The 20350-nt window shown below is 36.6% G+C and overlaps 1 protein-coding gene across 4 annotated transcripts in view; it reads left to right on the top strand.

The window, feature by feature from the left end:
• The window catches only part of ARHGAP10 (Rho GTPase activating protein 10), a 131945-nt gene that overhangs the window by 64572 nt on the left and 47023 nt on the right, over positions 1 to 20350 (top strand). For 3 of the 4 annotated variants that reach the window (XM_052690218.1, XM_052690217.1, XM_052690220.1), the window contains 6 exons: positions 679 to 744; positions 6198 to 6272; positions 13216 to 13303; positions 14634 to 14692; positions 16939 to 17044; positions 17677 to 17836. In XM_052690218.1, coding sequence (XP_052546178.1) covers positions 679 to 744; positions 6198 to 6272; positions 13216 to 13303; positions 14634 to 14692; positions 16939 to 17044; positions 17677 to 17836 — 554 coding nt within the window. The remainder of the gene's footprint in view (positions 1 to 678; positions 745 to 6197; positions 6273 to 13215; positions 13304 to 14633; positions 14693 to 16938; positions 17045 to 17676; positions 17837 to 20350) is intronic. The other variant, XM_052690219.1, reaches the window with a different exon arrangement.

The raw sequence follows: 20350 nt of genomic DNA, 5'->3' as shown, positions 1-20350 counted from the left end.
TCATGATAGTAGTATAAGACCAGGTTACCAGAAGCAAGAAGGCCAGATGTTTGCAGGAAGGGCTGCATTGCAATAAAAGCTTTTAAATGAAGTTTTTATGTGAACAAAACATATAAGATAGAAACAACAAAGTAATGCTGGACCTCAGCTGTTCTGTTAATGCAGCTGCTTCTATGTAGTCAGATCCAGAACTGCTGTGAAATGATATACATGTGTCTTGTATCTTTAGAGTGGGAATTCCTTTGGCTTTGGAAAGGCCTTTGTAAAAAAATGTGCTGTTGATTATGTTTTTTTTTATCATAAGTGCTTCCTTGTCCCATTTGGTTAACTCTCTCAGATGTTGTCAGTGTTGCAGTAACTATTGTTAAGTTCCATTTTGTTGCATGTGCCAACAGATGTACCTAATTAGAGATCTCTTTTTTTTAAAAGGCTGCTACTTCGTATAGATTCAGTGTAGCCACTACCACCAGGACATGCTTTTACTTGGGCTAGCTGGGAATGTGAGAGAAAAAGGGGTATTAAAAGAGTATTTCTCTAGAAAAAGGAATGAGGTAGTTCTGTTTGAGAATATTTACAGTTTTGCCTGAGAAGTACTACTCATTAAGTTCTGTCTTATTTTTCAGCGAAAGACGTATTTATAATGGCATTTTAAAACTTTTCAAACTCTTTTTCTTTTAGGCGCACAGTTGGATAAGATAGGGTTCACAGTCATCAAAAAGTGCATCAGTGCTGTTGAAACACGAGGTAATGATAAACCCAACCAAATGTTTTTGTTCAGGGAAGTAGTGGAACAGTTGGTCTGCTTTTAGACTGCGTGATATAGTTTCCTTGCAAGTTTCTGTGAAGCACTGCATGGGAGAGGTCACAGTGACCAGTGCAGGAACTCTCTTCTGTGCTGTTCTAGCCTTTTAAGTATGATTCTCCTTCAATAAATGGGTTTTCAAGAAGTGATTCAAATGGATACTATCAGTAACATTCTATTAACAATACTGGTGTACAACTAAGAAAATACCCTAAATCTTGAAGGGAGTTCATGTACCTTTCTTTTCTTCGTTCTGGAATAGACAAATTAATTGAAGTATTCTGCTTGTTGACTTTGAATTAAAGCTTATCTATTTGAACACTGAAGAAAGAAGGATAAAAGCTAAGGAGACAAGTGAAGAACGAAAGTATTAAAGTACTTTTCCTGGAGTTAGAATCTTACACCAGAGGCAAGGATGCTGTTAGGCTTACTGTTACATGCACTTCAAAATTGGAGACAAAGAAAATAGATCTCTGTGCAGACAGTATTCAAGAAGTATTGTACTGTGGAGAATATTTAAGGAAAAGGAAGTCAGTATTCAATAAGTATTTCAGTACGCAGGGTTCCAAGAATGGATTTAGGTGAACTACTGCTATCTTGCAGGGATTCAGCAGTCCATGCATCTTTGCTTGAATGAAGCCGATTCATCCATAGAATTTCAAGGACTATCAAAGATTTTCAGTTTATAGATTCTAAACGTAACATCAACTACATTTAAAAGCAAACAAACAAAACAAAGCTCAGCAAACAAAATATTGGCGTCATATGCAGATTGCTCTGGAAGTAATGCCTCCTATTTATTTCCATGGAAAGTACGACAAATGCAAGAACAGAATAATACTAATTGACAGAGCAAATTCTCAGATACAAAACAGTATTTCTCAGCATAGTCAGCAAAAGTAGTTAAGCATTTTTGCCGTTGATTAACAGGAGCTTGCATGCCATACTTGTAAAAATCTGCCCTAGTGGAGGCGAGCCACTGTCTCTTTGCCACTGCTAAACTGCACTACAAACTACCGCACTGTGCGCACATCCGCTGTTTGTTCCCCATGAATATTCAGTAAGTGTCAATGAATGTCAGTGGTGCCATTTCTTTTCTCATAGAGGAATTCATTTCCACACCTTAGTTTCATACCCCCTTCCCTGTTAGACTGCCCTACTGCTACCATCTGCTGCACAGCAGCAAAATGTAACAATATTGGTGGGACAGTACAACCTCTATTGCCGTGCCACCAGCATCTGCCTCCAATGTTGTGGGCCAACAAAATAAAATAGGAGGTATTACTTTCAGAGCAGCCCTTGAGACCAAATGAAGCAAGCTCAGAGGATCAGTTTATGGTTTCTTCAGGACCTTTTCTGGATATTTGCTGAGCTAAACACAAAGAAGGTCAGGAAAACACTGTCGTTTACCTCCAAAGAGTTCAACTGAACAGTCGTAAAGAAAGACTGTCTTTCAGATCTGCAGATTTTGTACTCTGTTTGTTTTAAAAACAATTTTTACTTGACTATGTTACTTTAATGATAGCACATCAAAGGCAAGTTATGTTCGACAGAAGAAAGCAGGACAGATGCCTTTTCAGAGATTGTACTTGTGTGCCATGTTTTTATCTCTTTTAATCAGAATGGGTGTGAGGTTGGTGTGGGTGGAAAGAGAGGACAGTCTAGTGTGGGAGGAAACTGAGAATAGTCTTGTCATGTCATAGCAGAAAGTCTGGTATTCAGAGAAAGAAGAGCATAACAGCGATATTGAACATAAACTTGTCAATGGCTGGTTAATTTTTTTTCAGTTACATTCACTTTTATAAAGCCAAGAACAAAATGATTGCCTTTGAATGAAGAGAAAAATCAAAGATAGTGTCTTGATTAAAATATGTATTTGCTTTTGACTGAGAGTTTTTTTTTTTCTTTTGCTTCGCTGGGTAATAACACTGGCTGTGCCTTACCTAATAGGAGATGCTGAGCTATCAAGGCAGTGTTACGCTGAGCTTGTCTGTCACATACAGAGCACAGTTCTGGATGGATATGAATGCATGTTTTGTGTCTGACGTTGGGATTCTGTTTTGATTATTCCGTTTTGTGTGTAATTCTGAAGTTAGAATAATCGAACAGCAGTAAAATTTTAGAGAAGCACAGAAAAGCTATTTGTTCCAGTATTAAAGACTGCACATATTTTTGTGCACAAGTAGTTGGTTGTGCATTTTGTGAGCATATGCTAGGTAAGTGTGAGAGTAGTACCTTTTGCCTCGATTTTAACCCTACAGGAGCTGCCAATCTGAACAGTGGAGACAGATGGCAGCATTGAGCTATCTTTGTTTTCTCTTCACAAGAAAGAAAGAAGATGGTCAGGAGGAAGTAGAAAGCCTTTTGCAAGTAAACAGAGAAATCTGATATTACCTGAAGTTGAGAGTATCACTTGTATGACTGTTTCTGCACTGCGGAATCTGATAATAAACAGTTAAATTTGCACCTATGTTAACAGCCTGTGTCAGGCACAAGTGACATAGGCAGCCATCCAGTAAACATGCCTGCAGACATATTCTCCTTAGAATAGTGAAAATACTTTTTTACTTAAAATATCTTAATTTTCTAAGCGTGTTTCACGAATCATGCACCTAAACTCAATTCTGGTAACAGAGAGCCAAACATGTTTATGTTGTGTAAATATGAAGAAAAGTGTACTGCAGGGCTTTACTGATCAGAACTGCTAATAGCGACAAGTTGAGCCAGTGGACAGAGCATCAGCATTTTAATCAGTGGTAAGCTGTTCCTTGAAATGAGTCACCTTGTCAATTGCGTTCTGTAAATGCCAAGCATTATCAATCTTTGGCATGCTGAATATCTAAAATGTACAGATAAAATTGGAAATAGTACTGTTTCAATAGTACTTTTTTTGTTAGTATTTTAAATAAAACATCGTTTAATGGTATGTTTAAAGATATCATTTAAGACTATGTTGAAATATTAATTTATCTTTGCACTTCTTCATGTCAGTTAGTAATTAGCTGTGCTTCTTCAGGTTGATGAACCTGAAACTGATCAGTTACCTGATAATGATTACCACAGATTCATGCTTATTGCTGGAGGACTGTCTACATTTCAGTCTGCCATAATTTCAGAGACTTATGCATATCATGTCTGTTTTAGTATTGAACAGTAGTTTCTGTGGTTTGATCTTAAGTATTTTTAAGCTAATAAATGTATGTTGTGGATGTTTGTGGTCAACACAGTTTGGTTTTTTTAATGTTAGTAACACAGGAAATGATGAAACAGCTTCTGAATTAAGTTACAGCAGAGGTGTATTTGACTAAGACAGTATCTCCAGCTTTTTAATTTCTTGCATATGATGCAGAAGGTGTGTTTCGAGGAAAGTAACGGTGGGCATCATTAATAAAAGTGTGATGCATTTTTTTTTTTTTTCAAAGAATTAAAAGGCTTACTGTTACTTTTTTACCAGAACTTTCCTGGACATACTTGCTGTTCACAGAACGGATACTACTGCATCCTTGTTCAAAATGGACCAGTCTGTGCTCATTTTCCCTTTGTGTTGGCAGCGTGCTAGACTTGTATAGGATCCCATCACAGAGTTATTCTGGAGATAGAAGGAAAACTTACTTGTCTGAATAGATAACTTAATATTCTGAGAAGAGTAGTATATGGCCACCACTATTTTTTGTGGTTCTTTCTTTGTACACAGTTAAACAATGAGCATACTCTAGAGCTATAGTTTTGATGACCAAAGATGAAATGCTGAAGATCTGACTCACTTGGTTAATTTGAACCAGCTCTGAGATCTAGCCAAAGGTTCGGCATTATTACAACAGTGCTGGCATCCTGGAGAAATTAAAAGGCTGATTTGCCCAGATGGAACAACTGTGAGAAGTAGCAGCTACTGTCATAGCACATCAGGTAACCTCTGTCATCTGGGACAGAGATTTGTGCAGTGCTGAACATGAGGAGCCCATCAAGATCTCAGAGATGTGACGTGGTTTGGGAAGATGAAGGATGTGTGAGGAAGAGGAGCGAGAGGGAGAAGAGAGAAAAAAAAACATATCAAGACTAGGCAGGAGAAGAACACAGATTGCTTGACACCATAATTTTGCTTTGTATTGTGGTTGTGTCTGATAATAGCTTATTAAAGAACTAGTGATTTTTTACTTCATCTAATACTTATTCAGGAAGAAATTTTTTCCTCAAATGTCTGGATTTAATTTTCCTTGTCTAGGTTGAAGAAGTTTGATGTTTCAAGTGGGAATTCTCTGCAAGCCTTCCTTTGTTGAAATATATTTTGAATAAGAATGGCGTGTAAACTGTTATTTGAAAAGATTTCCTTGCAGTAGAAGTACAGGGATTTTGTGTCATTTCTACTCTTCTAGGCCAATCTAAATGTAGAAGTACAGTATGGTGGTAATTGTAGATTGCTGCTTGTTATGTGGCCTCATAAACATCTTGTCAGCTTCAGAACATTATGTTTTACCTTCCAATATACAAGTTATGAAAATACGCAACAGATATAAAGATGTGGTATTATGCCATTTTCATTCTCTTACTCTTCTAATCCTCTCTTATGTCTTCAATTTATATTTGATTTTTTATTTCCCCGGGATAAAACCAAGCATGATGAAAAAAAAGGAAAAGTAGATGAAGATATATGATAGAGAAGGGAATGTATTTGATAGGGAAGAAAGAAATGAAAAAGAGGTGATCCATTGTTTACATAGAATGATGGCAAAGGACTGAAAACATAGTACTGCTTATGGCTATTGTATTCATCCCTAACAAAACCAGAGGTACTCGTCTCAGTAACCTGAGGTGGTGCTTCTGAACTTGACTCTATCTTAACCCCAGAGGATTGGAATGAGATATCAAATCTTAAATCAAAAGCTTTTACAAACTTGAAAAGCCTTGGTTTTGGGGACTGGTAATAGCCAGTCTATAATAGCCTCAAGTCTATTTTATCCCAACTCTGTCATGCAGGTGTTTCAGGAAAAGAGCAAAATGGTCCTTATTAAATAAAACTTAATTTATCATTTGATGGGCTAGTTCTTGCTTTATTAGAATGTGGACATTGACGCATCTAAAGTGCCATTTATAAATCTGAGAACAACCATTGATTTTTCAAGGAAAGATTAGCTCTTGTTTGCTGCTATTCCTAGTATAGGAAGTAGAATCTTTATAAAAAAAACTCTGCGAGTGCACCTCAAAAACACAGAAGAGTGAAAGGATTCTTGCAGGGCTTAATTTATAAAGTTATTCTCACAACTGCATGAATAGTGTTTAGTCTTTCATACTTATTAGTGTTTGTTGCCTGGGGAGAAAAAAAAATGCTAGATTTGACTGTTATTGCTATTTGATCTGCTTTTTTTTTTTTTCCCCCCCCTCTCTTTTTACATAATAGGTATAAATGACCAAGGATTGTACAGAGTTGTGGGGGTGAGTTCAAAGGTCCAGAGACTTCTCAGTCTGTTGATGGGTATGCCTCTACTTTATGTTTTTTTTCATATTTTATTTCATGTTTGTTTTACTGTCTGTGTTTAAAATTGAAAGCATCTTCCTGTAACTGTTCTTTACATGGGCCAACTCTAGTTTGCTTTACTCCATGAAAATTATCCTTATAGCACTGTAAGGTCACCCCTGGTTGAGTGCAGAGTGCAAGATTAGTTGGTAGGCATACACTAAGAGAACTACTAAGGAATATGTAGGACAAATCACCGGCTTTTTGCAAGTCAGGATGCACTTATTTACTGTGCAGGTGACTGAGCACTGGCACAGGTTTCCCAGAGAATATGGAGACTCTTCCTTGGAGATCTTCAGGAGCCACCTGGATATGGCCCTGAGCAGCCTGCTCTAGGTGCCCCTAATGGTGCAGGGCTTGCAGTAAGTTATTTCAGAAGGTCCTTTCCAACCCCATCATTCTATGATTCCGTAAAACCCATTTAACACTGCCTGAGTTTAATGGCTTCATCAGATAACTCAAAACACCAAGTTTAAGAATATTTGAAGCTTATTACTTCCTTGTTTGATGTTTTCAACCCTCTCCCTTGTCTAAGATGTGCAGATGGTTGCTCATGTGTGCCTTTAGTTGATCATTGCGCAAAATAAAGCTTTTAGGTTAAGCCTGCTGATGAGAAGCTGTTTGGTTGAAGAGCAGGAATATAGTATACATTTTAATAATAATTATATCTGTGCCAAGATGGAAGGCAGATGGAGAAAGGATTTGCTTTAAAAAAGTTTAGTAGTGTAACTCTTACTTGTGGCTAACGTCTGTATAATCAATGAATATCAAGATGCTATAATTAAAAAATAAACAAGAGAACTTGGTAAAGCAGATTATAACAACAAAAAGAAAATAGATAGAATGCTTACCTGTATCCCGGGCTCATTGCAAAACTCCAGAGGAGGGAACTCCAGAAGAGACTCTTCCCTATTGGTAGCCAGCTCTTAAATGGCTCTAGGAGAGGTGCAGTCAGGCTCCACCCCTTCCGCAGCACAGGTGAATTGCCTTCAGCTGTGCTCCTGTGGCTGACTCATGGCTCGCCTCAGGTGATCAATCAGAGGTTCAGGCTGTGATTCAGCAGTTCCCATACAACATCTTAGACTGTATTATATCTACTTGCTGTGATTAGCTTTTAATGTTTTTGATTCATAAAGTTATTCTCAAAACTTTTTTCCTTCTGGAAATTTTGATGCATCGTTAATCCCAGTGACTGCAGTTCTTTTGCTACTCTGCTGTCCCTAAGGGGGGAAAGAAATAGTGTTGGCTATGCATGAAATCCCTCATCTGCCTGGTATCTCTCACCAGAGTAGTAGCCATGACTGCAAGATGTGCAGTGTTTCCCAATTTCTTGTCCTGAGCACTGACAGTACATGCAGTTAGACAAGACTACTGGGATTAGTTCATTTTTATAGAGCTTCCAAACCTGTCACTTGACAGCAAAGGTCTGATTCTCAGGAATTCATTGGTATGCAAAGAAGCTTGTTTGCAGTTTGCACCAGGCTCTTCTCCAGAACCATGCATGCTCCATCTGTGCTGATAACACAGTGTTCTTTGGCACTGCAAACTGGAGGAAGCCAGAAAGTGAATTCATTTCATTACCCCAGACATTATGTGAATGACAAAGCGCTTTTATATTGTATGCTGCTGTCAGTTCAGTGCCACCTGTAAGACTTTCTCTTTTCCTTTTTTTTTTCCCTCAAACAGGCTGTCTCTTCAGAAATGATAAGACATCAGGCTTGAGGGCCTGTATATTATATCAATCTGTCATAATGACCTTGCTAAATATTAATTCTTCGTATCTTACTTTAATCAATATTAACAGCACCCAAAAGTTCTTCATTTGTGCACACAAACCTGCCCAAATCTTTACAGTATTCAGCATAACATTGTTTTACAAAAAATACAAACTGATTAGTAATAATGACTGATATATAGCAGATTCTCACGGTTGTTTATCTGTGTTCAAGTTAAGCTCAATAAACAGTAACCATTTTTGTCCGTTGACCATAGGAAAAAAGACTAGCTGTCATTCAAAGAGTACCAATAAGATGCGTTTAATATCATGACATGTTTTTCATTTTTGCACTTACTGGCTCTCTTTGGGCGCGCAGGTCTGGCAGACAATTTTTCCTCTCTGCCATTAGTTGCATCCAAATTAAATAGACTTAGGTTGCCAGTGGTTCAGTAGCAGCTGGAAGAGTTTAGTGGGGATTCCAGCATCTGTTTTTAGTTATTTTTTAAATTAGAAACATTTTTTTCTCATTCCCAAGTTTCCTATAGTTATTTGAAGTGGGAAGAATACAGCGGTATCAAGACAAGACAAAATACTGAACAGAAAAAAAGTTAGGGTGCAAGCAGGTGCTCTTTTTCTGATGATTTGTTGAAAGCGATCCTATCTGTGCTCTTTATCTGACTGTCCTCACGGAAGAATAAAGAGGGTTTCTTTTTGATATACAGTAGTACAGAGAATTTAAAATGAGTGATTAATCTTTAATCCTTTGTCTCCGGGTATACTCTTAGACACCCTTTTATATGAAAGCTCTGTTCAGAATCATAAAAGCCTCATATTAACTTTTTGTATTTTAAAATATTTGATAATATTTCAAAGTATTTTAAGATACCTGTCAGTGACCATGAGTTTCACAGTCTGAAAAGCCTGAAGTGCTAAAAAGTCTTCCTAGTGGTAACCAAGGGCATTAATAGCATATAGGTTCTGTCTCTTTCTCTATTTTCTATATAATTTGGTAAAGTACACTGAAATTCAAGTGAGTACAAAGTCAACCAGTATGTTTAGAGGTCTGTTCTTCTAGTTCTGTGAATGCACAGATTTTCATTTTCAATGTGTAATTTAGTGCAACAATGTCCTGTGTAAAATGAGGCTCAATGAGGTTCAGCAATTAAAAATACAATTCTGCTTTAAAACAAACAAAAAAACCCCAAAAAACAAACCAAACAAACAACAAAAAGCATCCACAAAGACTTGATTTTGCAGTTAACTTAGTCTTTGAAGTTGCATGTAAACAGCATTCTGCTGTGTTATTCTATAAAGGCTGCTCTAAAAGTAGTGCCTCCTATTTCATTATGTTGACTCACGACATCAGAGGCAGATGTTGGTGATACAGAAGTAGAGGCTGAACCTTCCTGCCAATATTCTGTAGCATTTTGTTGCTGTGTGATAGAGGGGCAGAGAGGCAGGCTGATAAAATGATGTCTGACATGGAAGCTTGTATGAAGCTGTCTTAGTTTCAGCTGGGGTGGGATTGATTTTAGTGTGTCACTGAATTCCCCCATGAAGAAAAAATGGCACCCACTCACCTTCATCAGCAACTACGGAAAGTTTATAGAGACCAAACAGTAGATGTGAGCGCAGTGACACAGAGGGAAGTGTATTTCAGCAGTGATGACAGTGGCATGAAAGACAAGCCATGTTCTGGATGGCCATGCACAGCTGTCACACTGAAATGAAGAGCATCTCAATCGGTTCTGACTGCTACATCACAATGCTGACTAAGCTGGAGGTTTAAACTTCTACACCCTGTAGCAATTTGAAGACTGTGGAGCACATTGCCAATCTTGGCTGGAACTGTCCTACCACATGCAGTGTATAGTCCAGATTTGGCATCTTCTGTCTTCCATGCTGAGGAAAGGTGGATTGCATTGGCAAAAATTTCCTAGCAATGCTACCATCATAGCAGCTGTGAAACAGTGGGTCACCTGCACTGGTGAAGATTTTTATAAACACAACATTCTGGCTTTTGTTTATTGCTGGTGAAAATGCTTAGCTAATGGTGGTTACTATGTTGAAAATTAGTGCTTTGTACTGGAGAATTTGCTCAACTAGTGCTGTTGTGCTCTTTGTCTCTGTTATAGTTTCCATGGAAACAAACAGCAGGCACTACTTTCAGAGCAACATGCATTTTTTGCCACAATAATCTTGTGTAAATTTGAATGACTAAGACATTTGATAAATAAAGCACTCAGTACATTTCCAAGTAAAAGATACTTTCATCTGTTGCCTTCTTGGAAACAGGGATACAGAGTTACTACAAAGTTACAGAACCATTGAGAAGCTCTGTTTTTGGAAAGCACTGGGGACAAATCCTGTTTCGCCTATGAGCTATGTAATGGATCTGATGGTTAATTTCACACAAAATGTCTACATGTGTTTTGTACAGACTGCTAAGGTAGATTGGTTTTCATACAGACCCTTGCTCACAGTGAGGTGACTAAGAATTTGAAATTTCTATTGATAAGTTCAGTTTTGATTTCTGATACTGCCTTGTGTGGAAAATGCTGGACATTGCACTTTGTGGAAGAAAACCTTACAGTTCCTCTGCTCTTTCAAAACAATTACACTGAATTCCTTATTATTTTGTATACAGTATGCATATATACCTACAGTGGGCATACCACAAACAAAGGTAGAGAGTCTACTTCTAACCTTAGTTTAGTGAACTATCGTTATGAAATCAAGCTCCCTTACTCTCAGGAAGACATGCATGAAATTTAGAGTTGGTCTGTCAAAATCAGTTCCATAAATATACTCACTTGTATTTATAGGTGTACAGTTCCCTTTAATTGCACAGTGGCTGCTATGCAAACAAATAGCATGGAAAACAGTTGAATAAGTTTTGAAATCTTGGTTGAAGTTCCAGATTGTACAGTAGTCTTGGATGTTTAGGGGGGAAACAGAACAGAAGCAGTCGGATTATATATAGTACATATATGGGGTAGTGGGTAGGGAGCTTTGTAGGGTTTGTAGAGTTTGTAGTCAAACTAAAAGTATCAAAAGAAAGTCTTTAATGAGTTTTGATCAGTTTCTGCAGTGAAACTAAGGTTTGTTTGGAGTTAGTAGCATAGCCAAATTAGATTTTATTGCCCAAGAGATAATGAAGTACTTCAGCAATACCTTATATTTTTTTAGTATGTTTGTTTTGGAAGTGAAGCACTTGAGGTGGGTTTTTTTCTTTTTTTTTTCCCTTCCTCATTATCATCATCGCCAAGTTTTATGTAATTGAAAATTTCCTTTGACTGGAAAGGAGAGCTGATGATTATGAAACAGTTATTCAAAAACATTGGATAGGATATTACATAGTGGTTTACTAATAAAATCACTGTAGATTTTTCTAGTTTCTGATGTTATGGCAGTTTTTATTTAAGGAGTTTGGTAGAAAGATTTTCTTCTCCAAAAATAGAATTAGAAATCAGGAGAAGCTAGCATGTGAAAAATTAAAAATAACTGTTTTCCTAAGACAGTTGTGACGATTTTGGGTGGTGGCTAGCAGACTAGTAACAGTATTGGTTGGAAATGTAGTTTGATTTGTATTTTATATGGGATTTAAATAATTGATATAATGAGGGAGAATATTCAGTTACAGAAATAATTGATTGGCACAGCTTTCAGAACGGAATTATTTAGTCCAGTAAAAGGAATACCCCTTTAATCAAGACTCCTAATGTGATTTTTTTTTAAAATGTGTCTGCCATTTGCCTGGCAAGCCAAGTAACAAATGAATTCTGAGTTGTATGAATGGTTCAACACATAATCTATGTCATTCGCTCTTGCTGTAGCTTACTGTAACAACTGACAGGAACATGTAATAATAAGAATGCTTGAGGACTTGAAATTACAAAACATATCGGGCTAATTTGGCTACATACCTGAGGTCTTGACTGTCAAATAACTATTATTTCCTGTTTTGAGACTTACAGTTTTTTTTGTTTGTTTAAAATGGCAAAACATTGCAAAAAAACAATGCCTCAAAAAATCTTCAGCTGATCGATTCCAGTTCTGGACTTCCCAGCAAAAGACAGACAAGGGAGAGGCCACTTGAGAGCTGCAAAGATATTAGGGGCCCAGAGCATCTCCTGTATGAGGAAAAAGCTGAGAGAACTGGGAATGTTGACTCAAGAGAAGACTGGAAGGAGATTATATCAATTTAAATAAATGTCTAAAGGGTGGGAAGGAAGAGAATGGGGCCAGGCTCTTTTCAGTGGTGATCAGCAGCAGAGCAATGAACAGTGGGCACAAACTGGAGCATAGGAAGTTGCATACAAACGTGAGGAAAAACTTCACTGTGCAGCTTACAGAGCACTGGAATAGACTGCCCAGACAGGTTCCCGGAGTTTCCTTCTCTGAAGATGTTCAAAACCCACAGGGAAGCTTCCCTACGTAACCTGCTCTAGAGAACCTGCTTTAGTAGGGGGGTTGTGATAGATAACCTCCAGAGGTCCTTTCCAACCCCTAAGTTTCTGTGATTATTCAGACATATGTCAGTTCAGTTTGATCAGTCTTGTTATGAGACTCTACCAACTAGACTTACAAAAAACAGGAGAAATGGACAAATTGACATTTGTTAGAACTGTTCAAGTTAAGGCAACGCTCAAGCCATCTTGTAGAGGAAACTTGCTCCCTTTTTATTTTGGAATATCTCTTAGAGATTTTCATGCAGTAAAGATCATCATATTGCAGTTGGTTGGCTATTCTCATCATCAGTTCAAAATAACTGTTTCTAATGCATTACGTATTTTTGCTTCTAAAGAATTCTCAATCTATTTGTATTTTATATAACGAGAAGATAAATTGTAGTTTATCTTTTTGTAAACTTCTTATGTACATCTTTCTGTTTTGGTAAATGTGTGAAAATTGCAATTGCTATATAGATCTCTCCACGTGAAAGGGATTTTTAATCCTTCATTAAATAACAAAGCAGCAGTAAAGTGCTTTTTAAAACAGAACACATAAATAAAATTTGTAAGGAAGTTTGGACATTGTCACATTGTATTAATTACAGCAAAAAAAGTACTTGAGCAAATATACAAGTTTAAAATGTTCCTTTAGAACATTTTGTTCTTTTAGAACATATTGATTTAGCATCAGTTTTTTCACATCTTTCTTCAATTTCTGAATATTTTCTAGATGCAAAAACCTGCAATGAAGTTGACCTGGAAAACTCTGTAGACTGGGAAGTGAAGACAATTACTAGTGCTATGAAGCAATATCTGCGGTGAGCCTCTCTTCTTTGATTTTTTTCATACCATCAGTTTTTTATTTCAATTCTCATATGCTGTGTGTTAAGAAAAGCAAGTAATGTAGCATATGTTCTTTTTTCTTTAATGAACAGAGGTGCATTTTCTGCAAATACCATGTTTGCTGCTTGTTTTGGGGCAAACAGAATAATTAGCAAAACTAATATTTATGTTAACAGGAAATGTTACGTTAGATGGAACTTCAGTGGTGGTTCAGAGATCTGAATTGTTAGTAAACTTGCTGAAAACTGAGGTTATTGCAAGTATTTTCTGCCTTTTTGCATTTGAATGTAATAGAACTAAAAAGGGGAAGGGTTAAGAAATTTTGAGTATTTCTCTTTTTTTTTTTTCCCCTCAACCTTGCTCCTGTATTCTAGATGAAATGTTAACAATATTCTAAGTATTAAAAGTAAGAATTTTAGTTGTTCTCTGTTCAAATGGCTTTGCTGATTCTTGATCAAGAAATTTTACTAAACTGCCCAAGAGCTTTATTGTATTTTTTCCTAAGTGTCAAAAATGTAGTATTTTTAGTTTTTTGGTTTTAATACCAAAACCACTATCAAAGAACGCTGAAGAAATATTTTGAAGATAAGGGCTTTTGGAAATGTAAAAAAGAATCAGGAAAAAACGTGCATTTGATGAAGTGTTTTCTGCCTACGGTATTTCCTGCTGGAGTGTTTATTCCAATATTTCATAAGCATCATTGAAGTTAACTCAAGGAATCAAGGTTTTAACTCTCATGTTTGAACTTCAAATTGCATTATTCAATACATTTTAAATTGATGACTAAAGTTTTCAACTTCAGTTTTTCCATTTGCAAAATGGATTCTTTGTATTTTAAAAATCCTAACTGAAGTTGAATCAGAATCACAAGGTTTGAAAGGACCTACAAGGTCATCTAGTCCAATGATTCCACCACCATTACTACCACAAGCTACTAAACCATATCTGGCAGCTCCTCATCCAGGCACCTCTTGAACACTGCCAGGGATGGCATCTTCATCATATGACATATGTAACTCAGTGAAATGGTCTCAATATTGTACTTTGGAGGTGTGCTTACAATAGGTGGGAGGCTTCACTTCAGCTCGTGAAATATGAGTGCAAATGTTTAGTCTTAAGTTCTTCATCCCTTCCTGATTTTTGTGTTTTCTGTGTGTACTAGGAATTGAAAACATGAGCCACCATAACAATGTCTCTTCCAGTGCAATGACTATACTACTGAAAATTTCAAAATATTTCCTGCTTAGAATTAATACAGGTAGAATGGAATGTAAATACATCTTTTATGCTACCCTTGTTTTACAGAAGCCTTCCAGAGCCACTGATGACGTATGAGCTGCATGGAGAATTCATCATTCCTGCCAGTAAGTATTAACAGTAGTTCAAATAGAAATCTTTTCTTATAGTACTGTTGTAGACTTCGGAGCATGTGCAAAATCTATTTCCGAAAAAAATTCTTCAACCTAGTAAAAATAGAGGAATAAGAAATAAAAGAATTTTTAACAAAATAAAAACTTTAATGTGTTCAGATCTACTGTGCGTCACATATGATATATGTAGTAACAAACATTTGTGACAGATGTAACATAGTTTTTCACTTTTAAATAAAAGTTTTTTCAGTCATGCATTAAAATTATTCTAATTACCTTAATTACATAGTGATGAACATCTACTTGGACTGGGATATTTTTTTCCTTCCATTTTATGATGCTTAGTTAAAGAAAGGACACTAACAGAGGCTCATTTAAATCTTCAATGCATGGTTGCCTGACCCTTGCTTCTACTGCCTTGTTAGGTCTGTATCCAGGCTGCCTTGAATGCTCCTCATCTATTAGTGAAAGAAAGGAATGAACAGGACAGATCACACTATTAGCAGTTCAAACACAGTCTGTAGTTCATCTGTGTGATATCTAGTATATATGGACTTTTTTGGAAGAGGACTGACAGACACAGTATAAGAAATTTTTGGCAAAGTATCAAACATATCTAGATGATTTTCTTTCCAGCCCATAGCACTTCTGGCAAACCATAAAAAGCAAAATTAAAATAAACTTTGAGACAATTGTTTTTATCTTCCTCGGTTTGCTTTAATGACTTTTAAAGACTGCAGAATGTGTTTGTTTGTAGTCCCTAATTCATAATAAGAATTAGCCCATGCAATTAATTGCCAAAACACATCTCAGAAGCCAAGTGCTTAAACAAAACTCAAGATTGTATTACCTAAATGGCAAGTCTGCCCAGTAGGATTAGAAAGGATTAAGTAAGTAATTTCTTGATCTATGAAGTTTCACCAGCAGTTTCTCACTGTATTTTCCCTTCTCTATTTTGTAGTCACCTTCATTGAAGAAATCATACAAAGTAACATGTTCTAAATAGTAGTATGTTCTTAAATACTAAAGTTTTCTTCAGAGGCTGAGTACGTGTAGTGGGGAGGTAAATCTAATCAACATTGCAGATCTGTGTTAAAGTGTAGTTAAAAATAGGTATTCAGTGTTGTTTCCTATGTTGGCTATAAAAAAACCAAACAAAGAATCCACAGGAATAGAAAGGAATATCCTTTTCTCTGAAACTATTTTATATATATAGTTATATATATATAAATATAATAATATATTAATATTATATTATTAATATAGTATTAGTATTTATAGTATTATATTATTAATATAGTATAGTATAATACTATTAATATAGTATTATATATATTTTTTAAAAAAAGCCAAAATAAAAAGGTTCTTTCAGTTTTCCTTTCTTTATTATGCATCACAATATACTGTAATTATATAAGATTTGACTGAATCTTGTGATTAAGTTGCATAGCTATCCCTTAATTAAGGCTTGCATTTCCATATGTATAGAAAGCATTATTGTTTTAAAGAAGGCTTAAGTTTTTATGGCTGTCTAAACTTTGATTAGCTGACCAAGAACTAAACATTGTGTGTTTTGGTAACCTTTTATCTGGAAATGTACACAGGAATGTTCACTGCAAAAGAATAATAAAGCATCTTTAAAATGCATAGCAGCACACAAACAATAATGGCAAAAAATCTTCAGCAATATGCACTGAAGAAATACATTGGCTATTTTATATATGTAATACACTTAGCAAATAGCACTGCCTTAGATTAAAATGGGACCTGATGAGCAATCAGAACTCCTTGCCTTCTCAATAGGAGCTAAATTTTTCTGTTTATACACCTTTTGCTAAGTATATTGTATGCAACAGAAATACTTACATCCTTCTCACAAGCCACTCTTTAGGCATAATTTTCTGATTTAATACGACCTTGTTGAATGGATATATGGTCTGTTTCCTCTTATTATAAGCTCTTACTTTCACCTGTATACTAGTGGAAACCCGTAGAAGCAAAAGTCACTTAATTATACAGAACAAGAAAATAAAAGGCCAGCAAAATAGTACCAATGAAATTGAATGCTCGTGATGAGGGCAATCAGTTAGTAATGCCAAAATGTTAAGCGGAATATAACTTCAATGTAAGTTGAAGCTAAGTGTGTGCAGTGTATTTCCATGCAGGAGTGGAAGTAGCTGTGTTTTTCTGTTTGTTTTTGTGTTTGTTTTGAGCTGTTTATTTGTTTCTATGCCCTGTAGAAAGTGGGAGTCCTGAATCTCGAGTTAATGCTGTTCACTTCTTGGTCCATAAACTCCCAGAAAAGAACAAAGAGATGCTGGACATCTTGGTGAAACATTTAGCTAAGTAAGTGTTATGACCTCCTTCCTGCCTTGGCAGAACCCTTGTCCTTATCTTTCTTTAACTGCACGGAGCCTAGTTGGTGCAGCTGGAGCTGAAGCCCATCTCAGTGCTGTCGTACACAATACCGAGAACCAAACGTGCAAAAGCAGACAAGACGTTTGACTCATACTGTGTATATTTTGGAGGGTAAGGCAGAAATCTAATCCATTAATGAAGCCGTGTAAGTATTTACTTTAGCAGTCCCGCCAGCAGTTGAGGGTTTGATTGAAGTGAGAAGGCGAACATTATACTTTCTCTTTGCAAATTCTGGCAAAGTGAATAGTGGAGATCTGTTAGCAAATTTAAGTTGGTTTCACACTTGCCCTGGTCCAAGGCTAAGAGTATTTTATATAGTTAGGTTCAGAAAGAGGCTGCTTTTGTTTTTAAATTGCCAGTAGAAGAACGGCTTTTCTGTTTTCCAGTATTCAGTATGACTTTATTTGAAGAAATTTTGCAGAAAACAAACTCCTAAAAAAAAAAAAAACGGATTAAGGAAACGTAATGTTTTCATTTGTAAAGTAGACTGCATTTTCTAACAGTAATGGAAATTTATCATAATCTATTTCCTGTTTTTTCCTTCAATTCTTTACTGAAAGTGTTTCAAAGCACGCCAAGAAGAATCTAATGACTGTAGCAAATCTGGGGGTGGTATTTGGACCAACCTTAATGAGGCCTCAAGAAGAAACCGTAGCAGCTATCATGGACCTGAAGTTTCAGAATATTGTTGTTGAGATCCTTATAGAAAACCATGAGAAGGTAAGTTTCGATATACCTCCGTATTTCTAAACAGAGTTTAAAATGATCTGTTTGGCTTAATGTTTAGCACGGAGTTAAAAATCAATGTTACAAATGAACTCTGAAGAATATCCCCTGGATACTGTAAGCTTTTGGCAATTTACACTCAATAAGTGTATAAATATCCTGTTTCATAGGTGAAATGACTTTTCTGAAAGCTTGTTTTCTGACAGGAGCTGTGCTTCTGCGTGTGTATTATGCAAATAGATTTTCATTACCGTATTTGTGTATGTTTTTTTTGTGAGCAGAAGTGATAAAAGACTGGAAAAGAAGAAAATGAGCTGAGGCTCATCTTTTAGCTCTTACTTCAAGTACTTAGACTAAGGTTTCTCCGAATTAATTGTTCTGTGTCTTAATTTCTCCCAGTGTTCACACAGTAAAAGACGACTTCACTGTACTGAGAGTTTTGGAGGTAAAAAGCATTATGAGGGAGCCAGATATTAAAAGTTCTTTTGTTTTCAGCTGAATATGTGTTACTTTAAGTCTTTGTGTTTGAGGTAATACTGAACACAGGAATTGTTGCTGCTGTGGTAGCTGCCAGTTACTTAGATGACTTATCTATGCAAGATATGGTCTAGAATATTCGTATGCAATCTCAGCCCTGGAATTTAGAGTAAGTAAATACATCTTTTACTAGTGCCTCCTTGTTTGGGTGATCCTTCAGGAGTCCTTCCATGACTTAACTAATTTCTCCAACTGGGTGTTTAAGACTTGAGATCCTCTGAGCTAGCAAAATATGCAGTATTTCCTTCATTCTTATTTGAAAGAAAAAAAAAAATAAAAAATGAAGCGCTATGGAAAAATTCTATCACCTTCTATTCTTTCTGTCTTAAGCACTCTGAGCAGTGAAATCATTATTTGTTTTAAAGGTTAGCAGTGTTGAAGTTGGCTGCCTAAGTCAAGTCTTATCTGCCGTAAGTTTTTCTTACAATACAGTTGTGCTGCCTCTCTTCATGGTACAGGCTTGGCAAAACTTATTTTGGCATAGCTTTATCTATATGGTGCATTTTGTTGGCTTATTTGACTTCGGATATGAAGCTGCCCACACATACACCTTGAGCAGATACACTTCTTTTCTATTGGGAAGTGATTCAGCAGCAGATGTGGCTTAAGTCCTAAGAGAGAAACATCTAAGAAGACGTAAACCCTTTTTAACCTTATAAGTGAAGCTAAGTAAGCTCATGATTTTGTAGTTACTGCAGTGACTACACAAATCAAGAAAAAATGAAGAGAGAGAAAGTACATCAAAATTGTTTTAATGGCATATAGAAACTGGTTCAGTTCTGTCTTTTAAAAACACTAGATCACCACAGATCAGCACCAGCTTACTAGTACACCTAGCCAGTCACATGCCTTTCAGAAACAGAGATGAATTTCTGTATAGTCAATAAATGTAAAGACATTATAATTACAAAATAAACAAGAGAGTTTGGCAAAACAGATTATAGCAACAAAAAGAGAATAAATAGAAAGCTTACCTGCACCCTAGGCTTAACACGAAACTCCCAAAGAGGGATCTCTTGAAGAGATCCTTCTGCATTCTGTAGCCAGCTCTTAAATGGCTCTAGGAGAGGTGCAGCCAGGCTCCACCCCTTCCAACAGCACAGGTGAATTGCCTTCACCTGTGCTCCCGTGGCTGACTCAGTGCTCGCCTCAGGTGATCAATCAGAGGTTCAGGCTGTGATTCAGCAGTTCCCATACAATTTCACATTTGAAGCATTAGTTGTGCTGGTATTTCTGGCTCTTCTGAAAATGTGGAGAAGCAAAGAACTGAAAATACATCAAAATGATACTGTATCATTTTCCATAACTCATTGTCTTGGTGTCTTCTTTAAAACTGGAAGGCTATAACTTTTTGAGAATGTTTCTGTTCACCATTATTTCTAACAACGAACTTGCCATCAGTGGTCTACCTGCAGCAACTTCTCTCCCACACTAGATCTGCTTCCATAAGGGAAGGAGGCCTATGTGACCTCTGTGTATTTATACTTTAGGTATTTATATTTTATTGCAAAGGCAGGAGTGTTATATTTTAGAACCTGATGAGAAATGCGGTGGAAAAGTAATCTTAATCCAGCTCCCCTGCAATGAACGGGGATGCCTACAGCTACAACAGGTTGTTCAGAACCCCATCCAGCCCCTGAACTTGACAGCCTCCACCTATGAGGTATCTTCCATATCTCTGCGCAACCTGCTCCAGTATCCCACCATCCTCAGTGTAAATTCTTCTTATATCCAATCTAAATCTCCCCTCTTTTAGTTTGAAACCGTTTCTCCTTGTCCTGTCACAAAAGTCTCTATCTGCTTCTTTCTTATAACCCCTGTTAGATAGTGAAAGGCCGCTCCCAGAAACTTCTCTACACTGAATAGCCCCAAATCTCTCAGCTTGTCCTCGTAGGACCGGTGTTCCATCCCTTGGATCATTTTTGTGGCTCTCCTCTGGATGCACTCCAACAGATCCATGTCTCTACTGTG

Source organism: Tympanuchus pallidicinctus, unplaced genomic scaffold (assembly GCF_026119805.1).
Source record: "Tympanuchus pallidicinctus isolate F22 unplaced genomic scaffold, pur_lepc_1.0 scaffold26, whole genome shotgun sequence".
Classification (NCBI taxonomy): Eukaryota; Metazoa; Chordata; class Aves; order Galliformes; family Phasianidae; genus Tympanuchus; species Tympanuchus pallidicinctus.
The sequence above is the reverse complement of the archived record's forward strand: the minus strand, read 5'-3'. Positions and strand labels throughout refer to the sequence as shown.